Genomic DNA, 21,424 nt, shown 5'->3' with positions numbered 1-21,424 from the left:
ACAAAACCCATATAAAACAATGTTTTAAACTTTTTAAAAGACCGCAAAAAAGTGCAACAAACTTTCCGTTAAATTTCAAACTTTTTCTCAGAAGCTCTAGAATTTTTTTGAGTACGCAGTTTTATAGCGCATTCAATTTTGTCCAATAATGTGCAGGTTTCAAGTCGCTAAAGATTACCGTTGATTTTTTAGAATCTTTTGTCTCATTTACTTCCATAAACGACTAAACACAATTTATTTTTATATGGCAGAAACCCGCAACATCCTCGGCGAAAAAAATTCTAAAAAATCAACGGTAATTTTTAGCCACTTGAAACTTGCACATTATTAGACTAAAATTGAATGCGCTATAAAACTGTGTATTCAACAAAATTCTACCGCTTCTGAGAAAAAAGTTTGAAATTTGGGTGAAAATTTGTTGCACTTTTTTGCGGTCTTTTAAAAAGTTTGAAACTTGAGTTTATGTGAGTTTTGTGAGAGAATGAACTGTATTTTAATTGAAAATTCTTAAAAATAAGTAAATAAACATGAGTAGCAAACAATATCACTTTGAAATGGGGGTGCTATAGTATTGGCCAATACTGTAGCTCTCGGTATAATTTAATATTTTTACTTTCTTTTGTGCGAAAGTAAATCGATTCGCGTTGTATACTTTGTAATCGTTTTGCTTGGACACTGATTTAATATCATGCCTTGTGTGTGCGATCAAAGTGTTGACCGTGGTCAGCAAAAAATTCAATGTGCCAAATGCAATATTATTTTCCATTTGAATTGTGTTAATCTTCTGCCCGCGGACATAGAATACATGCAAAAAACTAACAAACAATTTAAGTGCAAAAAATGTATTACGGCGCGTCGTGACTCACTTCATTCGCCGACTCGTTCCTACGCTCAGCAGCCCATTGCGGCACCAGCCACCTCTCCCCGAGATGTAGGTGAAAAGCAAAAGCAAGACATCTCTTTGCAAGCAGTTTTCAACGAACTTACAGGTTTGAGATCAGAGAATGCCCATATGCTCTCCTTGGTCAGCTCTTTAATAAGTGACAAAGAAGCCCTAATAAAAAAGGTTGATCATCTGCAACTGGAAGTGCAAGCCGGGAGCTTCATACCTATGCTAACTTACCTACTATATCCGACCTGGCTAGTGATGTTAAAAACATGCGCAAAGAAATAAAAAGCCTGCCTACAACTTCAGTGAAGCCCGCAAATCATCTTTGTGCGCGAAGGCCTGCTATGAGCTTAACTTCACCGTTGCCAACTCACTCACCTAAATCTTATTCCGCTGTCACCGCAGCTGATACTACTTCGCAAACTCTTGCTTATTCAAATGTTTCTCCCTCTTCGCAAAACAACAATGCCGCTTAGAGCTGCAAAAACATCGGAGCACTATCGATAGTATCGAAGTTTTAATTTTTTTTTTAAAACATCAATGTTTTCTTTACTATCGATGTTTTTAGAAGATATGCCATCTTAAGAAAATGTATCCGTTGCTGATTTGTGGTAAGCAAGAAATATAAAAACTAAAGCGAAGGTTATAAACTCATAATTTTTTATAGTTTAGCCGAATTTTAATTGGCGTTGGTGGTTAGCAAGGATGGATAAATTCGTGGAAAAAGCACCAAGAGGTAATTATAGTTTTTCATGCAAATTTGGTAGTGCGTATTTATTTTTATGTGTGAGTTCGTATAGAGAGAAACATGTCAACCGTTGGAAGTGTCAGCGACTCTGACGATGAATGCAGCAATAACACTAGCAGAATTGGCAAATCAGAAGTTTGGAAATTTTTTGAAAATATTAAAAATGGAACGAGCGCTAGGTGCAAAGCTTGTGGAAAAATTTATAAAACTAGCGGCAACACATCGAACCTCAGAGATCACCTCAGGCGACTGCATCCTACTATCAAATTATGTGATTTGCCCAGGTCATCTGGTAGCATTTTTCCATTCATTGAAAACTAATATGATAAGTTTTCTGCTCGCAAAAAGGCTATTGATAACGCAATTTCTGAGTTTGTTGCCTGTAGCATTCAACCCTTCAGCCTTGTCGATGAGAAAAGCTTCCGAAAATTAATAAATGTGCTGGACCCTCGCTATGAGGTGCCGTCTAGGACGACGTTGAAGCACGTGCAGATGGAGAACCTATTTGAACAAATGAAAGCAAAGTTGTCTTCCACTCTGGATAAAATTGAGCATCTTGCCATTACAACAGATCTGTGGACATCGCTGGCGAGCAAGTCCTTTATCACCATCACGTGTCATTTTGTAGACGAAGCTTTTATTTTACGATCAGCAGTGCTTTCAACAAATATTTTGCTAGATGAAAGCAACCATTCAGCACAAAATATTACTGACACAGTGCGCTTGGTTCTGGATAAATGGAACATTTACCACAAAATTTCCGCTGTTGTCACCGACAATGACAAAACAATGATTAAAATGTGCCAAATTATACAAAAACGACATCTTCCTTGCTTCGCGCATACTCTAAACTTAATAGTTCAAGAAGCTCTTAAGTTGGATTGCATTCAACCGGTCGTTGTAAAATGTAAACGCATCGTTACGTTTTTCAAAAATAGCAACATAGCATACGCGAAGTTTAGAAATGCACAGCAGCCAGGCAAGGTATATAGCCTAAAACAAGAGGTCCCCACCAGGTGGAACAGCGCCTTTAGCAAGATTCAAAGAATTATTTTGACCAATGACTCAATTGCAAAAGTTTTACTGGGCACTCCAAAAGCACCTGCACCCCTGACAGCGGATGAAGTTGCCATTTTGAACGACATTGTTAAATTGCTGTCACCGTTTGATAATGCCACGGTGAAAACATCTTCATCAACCTCGGTCACAGTTTCGCTCATAATTCCAATTGTGTGTGGACTCTTGGATACCATGGACGGTTTAAAGCTCAAATTGGAAACCAAAGAAGGCTTCAATATGTTGGCTATTCTAACTGACTGCATAAAACGAAGACTGTTGGAGTATGAAAGATGTACAGTCACCAGATTTGGGACTTTACTTGACCCTCGATTCAAGAAGAAGGGCTTTCTTTCACCTCAAAATTTGTCAGAAGCCACGAAGTTGCTGGAAAACGATATAACTCTTCTAAACAAAAATGTCCATCCAGCTAATGAGAACACCGAGCCGCCAACTCCAACTGAAAGTCCAGGCCATAACCAGCCACTGATTCAGTTTCTCAGGAGGAATATTGCCGAAAAAATTAGGACCGATAGAGTGGACTCCATTTTAAGCCTTCGCAACTATTACGATAGTCCAAATCTTCATGAAGATTGTAATCCTCTTGAATACTGGCATGTAAGCAATTAAGTTATAATTTTTATTGTAAAAAAAAAATATAATTATCTTATTTTTTAGGGCCTAAGTGATAACGAATCACTGAAATCTTGTTGCAAATGAATCTTATGCATTCCAGCGACTTCAGTTGAGAGTGAAAGAATTTTTAGCAAAGCTGGAATTGTTTTTAGTGATAAGAGGGCTTCACTAAAATCGTCAAATGTAGACAAAATAATTTTTATGAGTAAAAACAATTGGTTAATAAACAAGTAACTGCTGGCTGTAAGTGTTTAAGGAAGTGATTACTCACAAAAATGGTCCTGTCAGTGCCATTCGATCTCTGATAGGGAAAATTTAAGACTAAAAATACTAAAGTGTACCTTGCATTTTTGCCTTAAAGAGCAAATTTTTTATTTATTTAATAAGACATTAAATATAACACAAATGGTTTGTGATGTTTATTTCTCATTTTAATAATGAATAACTTTCATATTCAATTAATGAATAACTTTATAATAATAAATCTTATTTCTAAAAAATTATAATGTTTTTTAATTGTTCTTAATTGCAGCTTTAAATAAAAAGTTATAATTCCCAAGAAAACCCGATAGTATCGATACTTTCGATTTTTTATCGGCAAAAACATCGAAAAATCGATAGTTTCAAACATCGATGTTTTTGCAGCACTAATGCCGCTACGATGCATTTAGCACTCAGTAGCCAGTCGGTTATACTCGAAAACGATGAAGCCAACTTTATTGCTTTGAAAAGAAAGGAAAACAAAAAGAGACATGCCGATAATATTGTTGTTGAACGTAAAACCAGCAGCGAACTACATGTAATTGCGCAAACTAAGTGGATACACTTGTCATGGTTTAGCCCCAACGTGAGCGAAGAAAACATCATTGATTATGTCCATAGTCATGCGAATATTGACAAAAAGCATCTTCTTTTCTATAAATTGGTAAAAAAAGACGCCGAAACCAATAACCTGAAGAGAATATCTTTCAAGTTAGGTGTTGCTGAGCAATATTTTGATAATATTCTCGATCCTTCTCTTTGGCAAGAGTATGTAAGAGTCCGCCCGTTCACAAATTTTCGAAAAAGAGATGTGAACCCACCGCAATCATAGCGAGTGTAAAAACTCATAGTAGGTTCATTCCTTATCTTTTTGGACTACAATCTGAAAAGTGTCAAAATGCCAGAGCGTGAGCAAAATGCGCTCACTAAAAGAGAATAACAGGAAAAGTAAAGGAACGCAAAAAACCAAATTTTTAGTCCAAATAATGGCAACACAAAACTAACGTCAAATAAGAATGGAAATGTATGTACAAAACACATTCACACAAGCACAAGCACAATAAACACTTACTATATCAATTATTTTTTGCCTCCTTCCGATTTCAATTCACTTTTTTTACTTTTTAGATTATTCTCACTTTTTGTATATTCTTTAATTTCCGTTAATTTAAATTTAGTTGAGTTTGACACTTTTCAGTATTTTGCCAGAAAAAATTCTTCTGACTAAATCTGACTACTTCGGACTGATGAGAGTCACTCTCACTGGGTGTTGCTCTCTCATTTAAGCTGTCATTTCCGAGTTAAGGAACGCTTTTTGGACTAAATCTGACTACTTCGGACTTTTTCTGACTATTTCTGGGAGATAAGGACTATTATATCATTGAATGTTGCTCAAGAACAGCGTTGCCAACCATGGGCTTTTCCTACCAAAACTGGTAGGTTTTTTTCCATTTGGTAGGTTGGTAGGCTTGATTGGATTTTGGTAGGTTTCGGGACAATGAGTAATAGTTATTTGCGAAAAAGAGAAAATATGTACGTATCTCCAAATATTTTAGCAACCTTTTTTACACAAATATTTCACGGGTGCGTTCTTATAATGGCGGCCACAAACATGTAAATATACCTGATTCCTAAGTACAAGCGTATACCTTATTATTGCCAATATGCAATACGGACATCCATATATCGTGACCTAAGGGTGAAAAGGTGCCAAGTCCATTTTTAGAAATTTTTCAGGAGAGACGAAAAATCGATGTAGTTTCGTATTATTTGTCATTCTGCATCAAAAACTAAACTTTGAAAAAAACAAATGGACTTGGCACCTTTTCACCTTTAGGTAGCGATATAATTTATGGCGTACTTGGACCAAGATTCCAGAAAAGTCTGCCAATGGGCTCGTACTCAACCATATTTCAGGCAGCGTTAAAGGCCTTAGAGTCTTTTAAAACGGCATCAAGGCTTGTAAACTCTTGAACCACCTGCGAGCGCACAATAGCGTCACGCATTAAGGGTTTGAAGGCAACGAAAATGCTGACTGGCTCGCAAAGCGTGAAGCCCAAATGCGTTTGCATGGACCCAAGCCTTTTTGTGGCAGAGATGGGCAAAGTGGCTCCCAGGAGCCTTTTGCACTTAGGAGCGGGCGTGGCATATTTAGGTGGTAGATGAGGGGGAACATCAAGAGCCAGCATGAAGGGGGGAAGAAGAGCGTATTCAAATTTCATGTATTCTGACTCTCATTACTAATATATATGATGCGTTTATTGTATTTTATACACCTGTTTACTCTGAGAACTGATTTAGCTCTTGCGTAGCGCTCGCTGACTCTTTGACGGCTTTAAGAGCCAAAAATCTGCCCATCCCTAATCTAAAGTATACACTGCAGACCTACTTAGGGATTGCTGCCTACTGGCGGAAGTCAAAGGGAATAAGACAATCAAAGATATGCATAACTCTTTCCAGCAGGAACTCCGAAAGACATCTCGAACTTAGAACTCTTACTGGCAACCTGACAGCACACTGCAAGCTAACTTTAACTAAGTGGGTCTTTCTGTAGAGACGATCTGTAGGGTTTGTCGGCTGGTGAAAGAAACCCCAGAGTATATTCTATGTGACTGTCCACGAAGCATGAATCGTAGATTGATACACCTTGGAGAACGATTGCCTTCTCCATCTAAAATTTGGAAAATGGCCTCATCAAAAGTGTTGAGCTTTTTAAATAGCCTAAGGTTGGAGTGATTACAATTTTGATTTAGCACAATATATCTTTTTAGGTCGCAGCGCGGTTATCTGCGACGTAATAATAATAATATCATCACTAGACACAAATAAAGAGCTCGGAAAAACTCTTTGGGGAGTTCTGGGGAATACTGTTGCACTCGAAAATATAGTTGACCACGGATATAAGTTTATGGGTCTTTCTTCGTCAAAGGGGTTAACGCGGCTTTATTTGCCGTCACCTATGTTAAGAGTCTTTCTTCGCCGAAATTTTTTTTTCGTTATCAACTTTTGAGCTCGCGTCTTTATTCGTTCCCTGCAAAAAAATTGTGCGACTAATCTCTAAAGAGAGTATTCCGAGATTACTCTCAATCGGGTACAATTGGGCATTAATTTGTCCCAACTAGTCTCATACGGGTACTAATGGAGGCCAATTAGTCTCGACTCATCCCTTATGGGTATAACCGGAGATCAATTAGTCCCAACTCATCTCCAACGGGTACTATTAACGATTTAATGATATGTACGCACTTAGTCAATGAAATTTCATGTGCGGCGTTGGCACACAGAGAGCGTATTCGCCTAACGAAACTGAGCACCCCGGTTCGAATCTCAGCTGGCGCAAATTTTTATTTTTATTTTTTAAAAGTGACTAGTCGCTTCTTATACCCATTCGGGTATAAAGGTGAACAATTAGTCTCTTCATAGGACATGCTCGAACAAAAGCGATCAGTTCATTCCATATAAAGAGATCAAAAGCGGTATTAGTCGCATGCTCCTTTGCGATTGCTCCCGGAGTCATCCCGAATTAGTCCCATTTTTTGCAGGGTATCTAGTGACGATATGTATGTATGTGTAAAGAGACATGGATAAGTCTGTACAGCAAAATGAATCGTTATACGCAGTTAATTTGTTTTTATTAATCTAGTTGTGTTTTAGTTTTACTAGCTTATGTGAACTATGTTTTTTAAAATATTTTACATCACTCCCCACCACTCAGACCGAACTGTCTTCTGATGTTAGCTCTGTGCAGAGAAATTATGACATTGATCAAATTATTATTATACCCGAGCGCACTTGTGCCCGCTATCCCATATAACGGTAATTTCGAGAAATACGAAATCCTTGATAAATCAGTAAATATTAAAGCTAATTTATTCAAAATTGATGGTTGCAACAATTCTTTACCAGGAAATAAGTTTATGATAAAATTTTGGAAAATGGGCGTGGCACCGCCCACTTATGATCACATATATATGTATCTCGTTAACCGTTCTAGCAATTTGTACCAAACTCGGTATGGGTATTGTGCTTGCCTCATAAAAGCAAACCGTTGAAAATTGTTGAAATCGGACAAAAATTACGGCCGCTTTTCATATAACGGTAAATTTCAGAAATGCTTGAAATTTCTATGTGTCGAAATTTAAGGATGCTAATTTACTCAAAATTGATACACCCCTGCTAACCATGTAACGTTAGTTTTCGGAAAGGAGGAAAACATATATTTAATACTTGCGCCGGGTATTTAATGTTCGGCTCCGCCCGAACTTAGACTTTCTTACTTGTTAAAATTTTAGTTGATAAATCGCAAGAAATTTTTATCTCTGCTAGTTATATACCACCGCAAAGTCCAGTAATTATATAAAACACATATAAATAATTGTTGTACTATACTAAGTAATCGTAGTGATAGTCAGAATGTTATTATTGTTGGAGATTTCAATCTGCCTAATGTTAATTGGAACTATGATATTGACATTAACCAACTCATACCGTATCAAGTTTCGAGTGAGAGTGAATGCGACACATGTGCAGAGTTTAATCTCAACCAACGATGTTTATAATGATAACAATCGATTACTAGACTTAATATTCGTAGACAATCGCCTGCAATCTGATGTCGTGCCCCTCTCTTCACCCCCTCTCCCTAACTCAATTCACCATAAAGCACTGTGTGTAAGATTTCGATTCATTAATTATATCTACCAGCCTTTAATTGAGCGACGTTGAACCAACAGGGCTCAACCCCAGGGTTTGAGCTACATTATTGTAAAATTAGACGTAAGATTTTTAAACTTGTTGTTAGGCTTAATAGATGTAAAATAAGCAGATCCAACAAATATATGCAAGTATAATTAAAAAAAAAATATATATATATATTAAGCCCATTACTAATATCTACAATAAAAATAACTTCTCTAAAGCAGATTTTGATAAAATTTCACATTCACTAGACTCAGTTAACTGGGAATCAGCCCTGAAAATGCCTCAATTGTTGCAAGATTATGACTTTTTCAGAGATAAGCTTAGACCGGCGGTAGACAAATTTATTCCGAAAAAGTCCATAAGTAAAAACACAAAACCAGTTTGGTTCAAGGTTAAGCTTATAAACATCGTATATACTTACAAGTATGGAATCCTATGCCCCTTTTTGTCTATTCTCTTTCTAACAGCGGACGTGCCTGCCAAACTGAAAAGCATGATGGCGGCAGTGTTTGACAGGCACGTTCGACGATGCGAATGGCAATGGAAGGTAAGAGATGGAAGATGGATGACATGAGAATGAAAGAATTATGAAATAGCAGAATGTCGAACCAAAACGAATTTCAAAAATCTGACAATGCAAATGACGTCAAAATGAAAGAAATGCAAAATACCGAAATGTCGAGACAGAAGAAATAGATGACAGCCACGTGTTCAAGGGTTTCGTGCAACAAGTGTTGCGCCATTCAATATTAAAGAAAAGTAATGTGGTTAAATACGCTTTTCTATTAAGTTGAAAAATTACATATTTCGCCAGCCAAAAAGTGTATAAATAAATATATAGCATATTGCTATAAGATTTATTTATAAAAACGGTACATGCTTATGACCTTATTCATAAAAAAGAAAATAGATGTAAAGTAACATTAAAAAAATCGATTTGCTTACTTTTTAAGAATTTGGGAAAAACATTTAACTAAAGTTTTTGTGCACCCATCTCTTTTTCTGTTTATTATTTTCAAATTTTTCTTTTCCTTAATACTCATTGAGTTTTCATTTACACCCAGCAAAAATCAAAATATTTTATAAGAAATTTGTTGACCGTTTCTCGCACACTTCTCCCATGCTTTTTTATCGTAGTTATTATTCTGTTGATATCTGTTGACAATTTTAGTGAATGGTTCTTGCAAATAATATTATTTTATGGTTGAAATGACTTGATCGCCGTCAGGAGCTTATCAACTTTTTTGCCAAAACCAAAGCAGACGGGAAGGAAAAATAGTTGTTCATTAACGATTTGTCTGAAATATCGTTCTTGAAACGCGTTACTGCTCACTAAATTTGTAAAAATAAAATTTTTTCACTTAATTGTTATATTCTTCCTCATTGTGGTAAATTTACTCATCACCACAGCAGGGCGCAATCTTCTCTTCTATGATTATTGTATCGCTACTTTGAATTTCTCAATTTTGACAATTCTGATCTAAAGGTAAACGAAACCTCAGAAACTTTAAATGCACTGAAATTCACTAATACCCACTTCCGCAAAAATCACCTTATTTCGTATTTCCTTTGTTAAAAGTTATTGTAAATCACATATTTTTATTGCCTTATTAATAAAAAATAAAAATTTTAAAAAGCTTTTTAAATTGCCGTTTACAAACATTTTTCAATTTATAAGCCTTTTTTAAGCTACTTTATTGTTTATGAATAAGGCTATTACAAATTAGCACAATCAAAACACGTTCCTTATCGAAAAATTTATTATTAAGAAAATTTGCTGTTCTCACATTTTCTTTCAACATCCAATTCGACTTTTATTACTTTTTGTACAGATATGTCATCGCCGCCAGGACGGCGCAATCTTGTATTCTATCTTTCTTGTCAAATATGCATTTAGATCTAACTGTCATACTACTATTAATGGTAACCATGAATATTCATTAAAATCGTTTCAATTCGGAATAAAAGTAATTTACATACTGCTAGTGTAAATATATTTTTTAATATAAACTACCTTTTTTAATTCTAAAATAAATCAACAATCTCAAGATTTATAAGAAAATTGTCTTCAAAAAATACGTCCCAAATCATCCCTGTTGATATCATAATTCAAATGCAAATTAGAATAGAAATTTTGATACAAAAGTTTTTCCGCGATATTCATCATACAAATTTATCATCTTACTTGTCCGTATGTCGCTCTGGAAAGAAATATATTTTAACTGATATGTTTTCTTGAAAATAAATGCAAATTTACCTATTTTTTCCACCGGCAGGCACGAATATGATATTCAAAACAGAAGCAATGACAACGAATTTTACACACATTGTTGTATTTTAGCGCAAAACGATAAGTTTCACAAATATTTTAAATTATTGCCTGGAACATACACATTTATCGTTATTATTGGAAATGCAAGACTTGGCACGCATTTTTAATTTCTTTTTTATTGAATTCAAATGAATAAAAACACATTTTTCTAAAATATTTCTCAATTTACATTTTAAAGTTTTTTCTGAAACTTGAATGTAACTCTGTGCGGAGAATGAGAGAATTGAAAATCAGGTGATCTCAGCTGTTTTCAAATGTAAACAAACAAAATGGCGCTTTCCATACTTGTAAGCCTATACAATGCTTATAAATATCAACAATAGAAAAACGAAAGCATATAAGCGGTATCGCAAATCGGATAATGACGTGATTCTCTATGCAACCTACTGTCGATTGAAAAACGACTTCGATGTTTTAAACAAGTTCCTATACCATAACTATATTTCAATTATGGAGAGTGAAATTAAAGCAAATGGTAAACGTTTCTGGCAATTTATAAATAATAAAAAGAAAAGTACAGGAATTCCGGACATAATGCGATATTCAGACCAATCTGCTTCCGACGTCCAACAAATCTGCAATCTCTTTGCAAAGTTTTTCCGCTCTGTATATGTTACCTCTTCTGAGCCCACAACAACAAGCAATTCAGAGTCACATCCTACATTTTGCATCACAAGTCCGCAATTTTCTGTCGACGAGGTGTATCAAGCCCTAGTACTACTACCAAATGACCCTGTACCTGGCGATGATGGATTCCCCTCCATATTGTTGAAGAGTTGTGCCTCAGCGCTATGTGTTCCGCTATCAATAATCTTCAACAAATCGCTGGCCCAAGGTGAATTTTTGAAGGAATGGAAGAGATATTTTATTATCCCTGTTCACAAGTCTGGGAAAAAGTCCGACGTTCAAAACTATCGTCCTATCTGCAAATTATCATGCATACCTAAGTTATTCGAAGAACTCGTATACGACAAATTATTTTTTCTAGTAAAAGGGTATATATCACCTAAGCAGCATGGCTTTATAAAGGGTAGGTCCACAACTACAAACTTAACGTTATTCTCGAATTTTGTCCTAAAACAGCTTGAGTATGGTAACCAGTGCGATGTCATATTTACAGATTTTGCCAAAGCTTTCGATAGGGTTAACCACAATATCTTACTCAATAAACTTGAACAAATTGGGTTCCATTCGAACATCCTTAAGTGGCTCACATCTTATTTGACTGATAGAACTCAGTTCGTCCGCATAAATAATACCAATTCAGATATTATAGATGTTACCTCAGGAGTACCTCAAGGCAGTCATCTAGGCCCACTACTATTCCTATTATTTGTTAACGAAGAAATGTTGCCTTCTCATCGCGCTCTTCTTAGTGTTTGGGCGTAGAGGGCAAAGAGAAGCTTGCATTTTTCGATAGAAACGAAATTGGCATTAATGTCATCCTGTCTAATATATGCGGATGACTTGAAAATATTTCGCAGCGTTAAATCTTCAGATGACTGCGCTAGACTTCAGGCTGATTTATCCAAGTTGCAGATATGGTGTGTGAAAAACTCATTGTATCTTAATGTCGACAAATGCCAATACATGTCATTTAGTAGACGATTGGACTTAATCGACTTACGAAAAAAGGATTTGGGTATTCTATTCGTCTTCAAAATGAGTTTTTGCATGCACCTAGACTTCATGGTAGCCAAATCTAGGTCGATGCTAGGATTTGTAATAAGAAACTCAACTGAATTTCATGATCTGTTTGCCCTTAAGAGCCTTTACTTTTCCTTTGTCAGGTCCAACCTCGAATACTGCAGCATTATTTGGGATCCTCTCTATTCCAGCTATTCTTTAAGGATAGAAAAGTTACAGAAACGTTTTACCAGATACGCCAGGTGCCTTCTACTCGGGCTACCAACATTAGAAACGCGTAGGAAATCTTATTCCATAATGTTTATTAGAGACATAGTCGCACGCCATAATAATTGTCATTTTTTACTAGAGTTAATTCTTTTCAATTGCCCCAACGAAGATCTAAGATCATATAACGTATTTCGTATTCCTCTTTGTAGAACTAACTACTTATTAAATGAACCGCTTAATCGCTGTCTTAGGCACGCAAATGAGATAGGTGGTCAATTAGACCTATTCACGGATAGCACGGATAATTTTAAGTCTAAACTAATTTCATTGCTGCATCATATATACTGCTCATAATTACTCTTACTCATTATTATGATTGTACTTACTTACTTAGTCGAATGAAATAAATAAATAAAAAGGAATTTCACTACTAATTGCCTACTTTACGTAGTTTTCTACTACCATTTTCGCACCAAGAGATTTCATTCTTCCCCTTTCTCCGTCCTTCGCACATGTAAGGGAGTGTCAAACCGCAGCTGTCAATTATTATCTAACCTTGTATTATTGAATCATGCACCGACTCCTAGGTAAGTAGCTACTCTATTTACCCGCGGTAGTGCACATGGTAGTGCAGAGTCGAGACAGATAGCGAAAAACTACGACAGAGGGCCCCCATAAATAACGCAAGTGACTACTTTAGTAACTCCCGGTAGTGCAGAGAGAGCCGATGGTGACTACCGCCTAGGACATTGCCTTGTAAAAGTAATCGATGAAATACACTGCAAGTAGTCGGTCGGTAATTGACGGAGTTTATCACGTAGCTACCGATTCAGCAGTCCTGTAGTCGCTCCCCCGTACTGGAAGGCATGTAGCTGATGTAGCTAGCGAAATAGCTTGTGGCTGTGGTACTACATTCTGGTTAGCCAGTAAAAGTTCAAAAATCACTACCAATGCCAGTTGTGAAATAGTTACATCTCCAGATAGTTGAATTTTGCACAAGCAATATTTGATGACCGATATACCCACAATACATACCTTTAAGCGCACAGTGCCCTTCCTGATGCTAGTTAGCTCTTTTTGATTTGTTTTGCTCGTGTTTTGTTCGTGCGTGATTTAATTCCAATATAAATTTTCCCAAAGTACATATTTACGTTAAAAATTACTTGTACAGAGTTTTACGATTATATTAAGGAAAAGTCAGAGGTTTTGAAACAAATTCACAGCAACGAAAAATATGACTGATTTTGTAACTTTATCTTGTTTTTTTTCATGAAACCTAGTGTACATATAAGTATAGAGCCGTACAAAATTATTAGCTCAGAGAATTTTTTATCTGATCCTTTAGAAAAATGTTGAAAATGGAGATTTTTATCCAATTAATAAAGTGCAAGTCTGAAGTAGCTTGAAAACTGCGTTGATTTTTAGCAATTTTGTTTTTGTTGACAGTGCCTTCCATGCATAAAGAATTGTAGAACATAGTTTGGATGGAAGAAACTGTCAGCAAAAAAAGTTATCAAAGATCAACTAAAACTTTTGCACCTGCAATTTTTTAAATATAGAAATGTTGCAGCATTTCTAGACATCATTTTTCAGTAAGATCTCTTTCTTTCTTTTCCTGAAAAATATAATAACTTTTTCACTAATTTTTTCCCCATAAAATGTAAACCTACAATGCGTGCACAACGATTAGCAAACGACAGTGCCGTACTTATCCGTTTTTGCATCTTCTACGATTTGCCGATAACTAGCCGATAACGACAAGTGTGCAGATCTCTGAAATGCATGTGCTCGGCTCAAAATTTCAGGGCGCATAACGCAACTATGATTTGACCACAAGTGTGCAGATAGCCTAAGATTTACCAAAGTGTCCCGGTTTGGCAACGGAGATTTCTGGCAGCCCTAATAATAGCCCACTTAACCTCACTCGATACAGAAGCCAGTTTTTCGAAGTGTGAGGAAGAATGACTGCTTAAANCTACGTTCACTCCCATATAACGGTAATTTAGAGAAATACGCAATCTTCGATAAATCAGTAAATACTAAAGCTANAGGTGTTATCGGTTGGCAACTTCTCGCTCTAATTCCGCCATATTGACTGCCTTAGGTGAGACAGTGTTACTTCTATAACAATTATTTGCCTAATAATATAGTTGAATATANGACAGTGTTACTTCTTTAACAATTATTTGCCTAATAATATAGTTGAATATATTTTTTTCTCAGTATACAAATTTTTTTTCTTAAAAAGGTATTTTATCTTATTTTATTTCATGACGAATACACTGGCTGCGTTTCTTTATACATTCCGGATAATCCCATTTCATAGCCGGAATAAACAGAATGCGTTTGAAATATACGTTAACATATCATCAGGAACGTTCTAAAGAATAAGTAAACAAAAAAATTTATTCCAAACGTTCAGAATGAATAAAGAAATGCAGCCACTATAAAAAAAAATAAAAATTTTGTTTAGGAAAAAATGGGAAATTTTATATTTTTCCCCCAAATGGGGCTTAATTTCTTCCTGTTTTTCTTATCGCTCTACTGAGCTAAGGCAGTGTCAAATCGAGCTGTAACAATTGATACCACCTTGTATTATGCATCATGCTTAAATTTCAATTTGGAGTGTTTAAACCAGCCCTGGGCAGCGTCCGTCCTGCGGGCGTATTCGCATATACATACACGCTCTGCTTGAGAAGACAGCGAAAGCTTCATTCAACTGCACGACTTCCCTGCAAAAATCGCGACTACTCCATGCATGCTAGTAAAAAGTACTCCCTAAAGGACAAGGAGTACTCCAAAATAAACCACACTTCATATATAAAATTTGGTCTAATTGACATTGCGATGTCCTAGTGCACGACCATATACTCCATCTCTGCAATACATCAGACTAACACAAAACTACTCCAACATATTAACAATTGCATTGTTGACATATTTTTATACCCCAGCGCACTTGTGCACGAGGGTATTATAACTTTTTCACATAACGGTTGTTTGTAACAGGCAAAACGAATCGAGATAGTTATAGACAAATGTATACATAAATGATCAGAATAAAAAAATAAATCGATTAAGAGGTTACTGTCTGTCCGTCCATTCGTCCGTCTGTCCGTCTGTCTGTGCACACGATAACTCGAGTAAAAATTTTGATATCTTAACGAAACTTGGTGCGTGTACATCTTTCGGGCGTAGGACGGATGGTATTGAAAATGGGCAAAATCGGACAATAACCCCGCCTACCTCCCATATAACGGTAGTTTTCAGAAATACGAAAACTGCGATATTTTAGTAACTACTCCAGCCTATTCACTCAAATATGATATTGACGATGATTTTTAGACGAAAATTAAGAATACTATAATTTTTTGGAAAATGGGCGTAGCTACCCCCACTTATGATTACATGTGTATATCGTGGTAACCGCTCCACCAATTTCCCACAAACTTGGCACATTTAGTGGCCTTGGTACAACATACCAAATGACTGAAAATTTAAAAAATCGGACAATAACTACGTTCACTCCCATATAACGGTAATTTAGAGAAATACGCAATCTTCGATAAATCAGTAAATACTAAAGCTAATTCATTCAAAAGTTATGCTTGCAATAATTCTTTCCCAAGACATACGTTAAGATACAATTTTGGAAAATGGGCGTGGCACCGCCCACTCATGATCACACACATGTATCTCGGTAACCGTTCTACCAATTTGTACCTAACTCGGTATGGTTATTGTTCTTGCCACATAAAAGCAAAACATTGAAAATTATTGAAATCGGACTAAAATTACGGTCACTTTTCATATAACAGTAAATTTTAGAAATGCCTGAAACTTGGATATTTCGAAATTTAAGTACGCTAATTAACTCAAGACTGATCCTGACAACAATCCCTTGAAATAAGTAACATTATTTGCAATTTTGGAAAATGGGCGTGATACCGCCCACATATCGGTATCAGTTGAGTTAAAATAAAATGAGTTAAAATAAAACCACCAAGGAGNATCGGTATCAGTTGAGTTAAAATAAAATGAGTTAAAATAAAACCACCAAGTAGCGGAAAGGTGAAAAACATATATTTAATACTTGCGACGGGTATTTAAGGTTCGGCTCCGCCCGAACTTAGACTTTCTTACTTGTTTCGTTTGTACACGCTTTTATTCTTCACTTCACAGATGCTTTTTCGGAATTAATAAACACCAAAAAGCAAAAATAAAAAATTACTTGATGCCTCTGACGGTACTCGAACCCGAGGCTGCTGGAAGGAAGCTAACAAATAACCGCGAGCATTTCTACACGTTCAGCTACAGCCAACATGCAAATGTGCTTTCAAATGCTCAACTTCAATCACATCTCGTTAAAACACGAGCAGTGATCGGGTAACAATAAGCTGGTGCAGAGACACGAGTTGGTCCGCTACAGCATGACAGAGGAACACTCTTTTAAGTATGCATTCATGAAGTACGCATGCTCTATGAGTGAAAAAGTGTGAACAATTCATGAGCGGCCATGATTTCAAGAAAAAGAGTCAAATTCTGGCAAACTATAAGCGACCGTACTTTGTTGTTTTTTACAGTGAGTAATTCCTCAAAACGTGAGGAATTTCAGGTGCGCTTGAGTATTTTTTGAGGATTTTAATTTTGAGGAATTTGCTCTCGATATATTTGCAGATAACAAATGCAACCATGTTTTACACAACACAGTTGTTAAATCGCTCTGCAAATTTTTGAACAAAAAGCTTTCCGAAGTTTTATAAAGAGCGAAATACACCACACAAGCGGCTTGTCAAACATTCTTCAAACCGTTTCGCATTTCGCCATACACCATGCAAACATGACTTGTTCTAGCAAAGAATTTTAGTTTTCTTCCGGTTCACAATGTAAAAGGGTTTGGGTTTCTTCGATTTTTCTCTCTTGCATCCTCATTCGTTGAAGATTCCGTTGCGAATGAGGCGATTTTACCATACACAACGTAAGCGGTTTGATCAAACGTCAACATGGCGGTCAGAAAATCAAAAAAATTTTGATTTTTGTTCACATTTCCCTCAACAACATACATAAATAGCTTTAAGTAAAGGGATAATTCGCTCTGCATTTGCTGCTAAATATTCAAAATGTTATCGATATTTCTTTCATTCCATCGTTATATTTTCAACTTATTTTGAACTTGCTCAAACTCGATAACGAATGGAGAGAACACGCTTTGTTCGATCATAACAATATTCATATTGATTCTTCATTAGATCCAGAAAATTATAGGAAACAAGTTTTTGAATTAAAAGATTCTTCAGGTTCATATAAGTTTCCCAATTAAAAAGAAATATATCTGCATTACTAATATAGCCCTTTTCTAAGTTGCAGCATTAGCTCTGATCCAGTACTCCATGAACTTACAGAAAATGGAGGAGAATGTTTTTATTGGAAAACGGAAAAATATTAACTACCAAGTCGGAGATGCTCTACCTTTTGGTCGTATTACCGACTTCAGGTTTCGACGGGAGGTGGGTTACACAGACATTTCCGACAAAAGTTACGTATTTTTGTCCGCAGAATCCGAGTCTGTGCTAAAATCATCTATGTCCAATTTAAAACAATGGACTGGAGATTTGTTCATTTTCGATTTTGATGACCTCTGAAAATAGTAATTTTATCATACAGGAGTCAGTTGGGGCAGACAATTTATACACCATGTAGATATTACAACCTTTTATCAGATATACATATATATTAGGGTGGCCAGATGCGCTGATTTAATCAGTACATGTGCTGATTTATTTTTATTGTACAGATTTTTAGGAACCCGAAATCAGTACGCAAAATCACCTGATTTTTAACCGACTTCCAAAAAAGGAGGAGGTTATCAGTTCGTCGGAATATATATATATTTTTTTTTTTATGTAGGTTACCGCATAACTTTGGACGACGTGAAACCAATTTCGATAATTGTTTTTGCAACGGAAAGGTAGTGTCTCAGAGGTGGTTCCGTACTAATATGGTTTAGATCCGATATATACCCAGTAGGGAAACGAACTAGTGCGGAACTGGTTCGGTTCTAGTGCGTTTGGAACCATGACTAGTGCGCGTTAATTCTCTTTTGCATGCCAGCGAATGGCGAATTTAACATTGCGATGTCCTAGGAAGTGTCAATTGTCCCCCGTTGCATCCCTTTGGCTCTAGTTCCGAACAAGTTCTAAATTCGACAGATAAGATCTAGTTCGTTTTGCATCCCTTTTTCTATAGTTCCGAACTAGTTCCAAATTCGACAGATGAGATCTGTATTGTATTTAATTTTTTTTCTTTCGTGAAACCTAGATTACTTATAAGTGCCGTGCCGTACAAAATTATTGGCTCGGAAACCCTTTCATCAAATCACAATTTCTAATCAGATCTTTTAGAAAAATTTTGAAAATGTAGCTTTTGAGCTAATTAATAAAGTGGAAGTCTGAAGTTACCAGAAAATTTCGTTGATTTTTTACAATTATTTATTTTTTGTTGACAGTGTCTTCCACACATTAGCGCACACAAGGGGTGGGTTTTGGGGTTCAAACCCCCCCTAAAACTAATAACCTCAAATACAAACTGTATCTTAAAGCTAAGAATCCAGCTCTCAAGGAAATTATAAGAAATATTTATTATAATTTCTGTTGCCTGAAAAAGCGCTTTGCTTTTGCTGTAAATTTCTATGAGGAAATAAATATACGAGCATTTTTTTCTTGAGAGCTGCAAACTGATTTAAGAAATTTTGGNTTAACCGACTTCCAAAAAAGGAGGAGGTTATCAGTTCGTCGGAATATATATATATTTTTTTTTTATGTAGGTTACCGCATAACTTTGGACCACGTGAAACCAATTTCGATAATTGTTTTTGCAACGGACATATAAAACGACGGACGAGAAATGGAAAAGAAATTTTCTTCTACCAAAATTTCTTAAATCAGTTTGCAGCTCTCAAGAAAAAAATGCTCGTATATTTATTTCCTCATAGAAATTTACAGCAAAAGCAAAGCGCTTTTTCAGGCAACAGAAATTATAATAAATATTTCTTATAATTTCCTTGAGAGCTGGATTCTTAGCTTTAAGATACAGTTTGTATTTGAGGTTATTAGTTTTAGGGGGGGTTTGAACCCCAAAACCCACCCCTTGTGTGCGCTAATGTGTGGAAGACACTGTCAACAAAAAATAAATAATTGTAAAAAATCAACGAAATTTTCTGGTAACTTCAGACTTCCACTTTATTAATTAGCTCAAAAGCTACATTTTCAAAATTTTTCTAAAAGATCTGATTAGAAATTGTGATTTGATGAAAGGGTTTCCGAGCCAATAATTTTGTACGGCACGGCACTTATAAGTAATCTAGGTTTCACGAAAGAAAAAAAATTAAATACAATACAGATCTCATCTGTCGAATTTGGAACTGGTTCGGAACTATAGAAAAAGGGATGCAAAACGAACTAGATCTTATCTGTCGAATTTAGAACTTGTTCGGAACTAGAGCCAAAGGGATGCAACGGGGGACAATTGACACTTCCTAGGACATCGCAATGTTAAATTCGCCATTCGCTGGCATGCAAAAGAGAATTAACGCGCACTAGTCATGGTTCCAAACGCACTAGAACCGAACCAGTTCCGCACTAGTTCGTTTCCCTACTGGGTATATATCGGATCTAAACCATATTAGTACGGAACCACCTCTGAGACACTACCTTTCCGTTGCAAAAACAATTATCGAAATTGGTTTCACGTCGTCCAAAGTTATGCGGTAACCTACATAAAAAAAAAAATATATATATATTCCGACGAACTGATAACCTCCTCCTTTTTTGGAAGTCGGTTAAAAATCAGGTGATTTTGCGTACTGATTTCGGGTTCCTAAAAATCTGTACAATAAAAATAAATCAGCACATGTACTGATTAAATCAGCGCATCTGGCCACCCTAATATATATGTATATCTGATAAAAGGTTGTAATATCTACATGGTGTATAAATTGTCTGCCCCAACTGACTCCTGTATGATAAAATTACTATTTTCAGAGGTCATCAAAATCGAAAATGAACAAATCTCCAGTCCATTGTTTTAAATTGGACATAGATGATTTTAGCACAGACTCGGATTCTGCGGACAAAAATACGTAACTTTTGTCGGAAATGTCTGTGTAACCCACCTCCCGTCGAAACCTGAAGTCGGTAATACGACCAAAAGGTAGAGCATCTCCGACTTGGTAGTTAATATTTTTCCGTTTTCCAATAAAAACATTCTCCTCCATTTTCTGTAAGTTCATGGAGTACTGGATCAGAGCTAATGCTGCAACTTAGAAAAGGGCTATATTAGTAATGCAGATATATTTCTTTTTAATTGGGAAACTTATATGAACCTGAAGAATCTTTTAATTCAAAAACTTGTTTCCTATAATTTTCTGGATCTAATGAAGAATCAATATGAATATTGTTATGATCGAACAAAGCGTGTTCTCTCCATTCGTTATCGAGTTTGAGCAAGTTCAAAATAAGTTGAAAATATAACGATGGAATGAAAGAAATATCGATAACATTTTGAATATTTAGCAGCAAATGCAGAGCGAATTATCCCTTTACTTAAAGCTATTTATGTATGTTGTTGAGGGAAATGTGAACAAAAATCAAAATTTTTTTGATTTTCTGACCGCCATGTTGACGTTTGATCAAACCGCTTACGTTGTGTATGGTAAAATCGCCTCATTCGCAACGGAATCTTCAACGAATGAGGATGCAAGAGAGAAAAATCGAAGAAACCCAAACCCTTTTACATTGTGAACCGGAAGAAAACTAAAATTCTTTGCTAGAACAAGTCACGTTTGCATGGTGTATGGCGAAATGCGAAACGGTTTGAAGAATGTTTGACAAGCCGCTTGTGTGGTGTATTTCGCTCTTTATAAAACTTCGGAAAGCTTTTTGTTCAA

At 36.0% G+C, this 21,424-nt stretch overlaps 1 protein-coding gene across 1 annotated transcript; it reads left to right on the top strand.

The window, feature by feature from the left end:
• Positions 1-2,150: 2,150 nt before the first annotated feature.
• Positions 2,151-3,323, top strand: LOC108362842 (zinc finger BED domain-containing protein 1-like). Its single transcript, XM_017615989.1, has one exon. It carries the CDS (start codon positions 2,151-2,153, stop codon positions 3,321-3,323), a length of 1,173 nt encoding a protein of 390 aa, XP_017471478.1.
• Positions 3,324-21,424: the final 18,101 nt, after the last annotated feature.

The sequence above is a fragment of the Rhagoletis zephyria genome, unplaced genomic scaffold (assembly GCF_001687245.7).
Source record: "Rhagoletis zephyria isolate East Lansing unplaced genomic scaffold, Rhagoletis_zephyria_1.1 Rzeph_scaffold_01116, whole genome shotgun sequence".
Lineage (NCBI taxonomy): Eukaryota > Metazoa > Arthropoda > Insecta > Diptera > Tephritidae > Rhagoletis > Rhagoletis zephyria.
The sequence above is the reverse complement of the archived record's forward strand: the minus strand, read 5'-3'. Positions and strand labels throughout refer to the sequence as shown.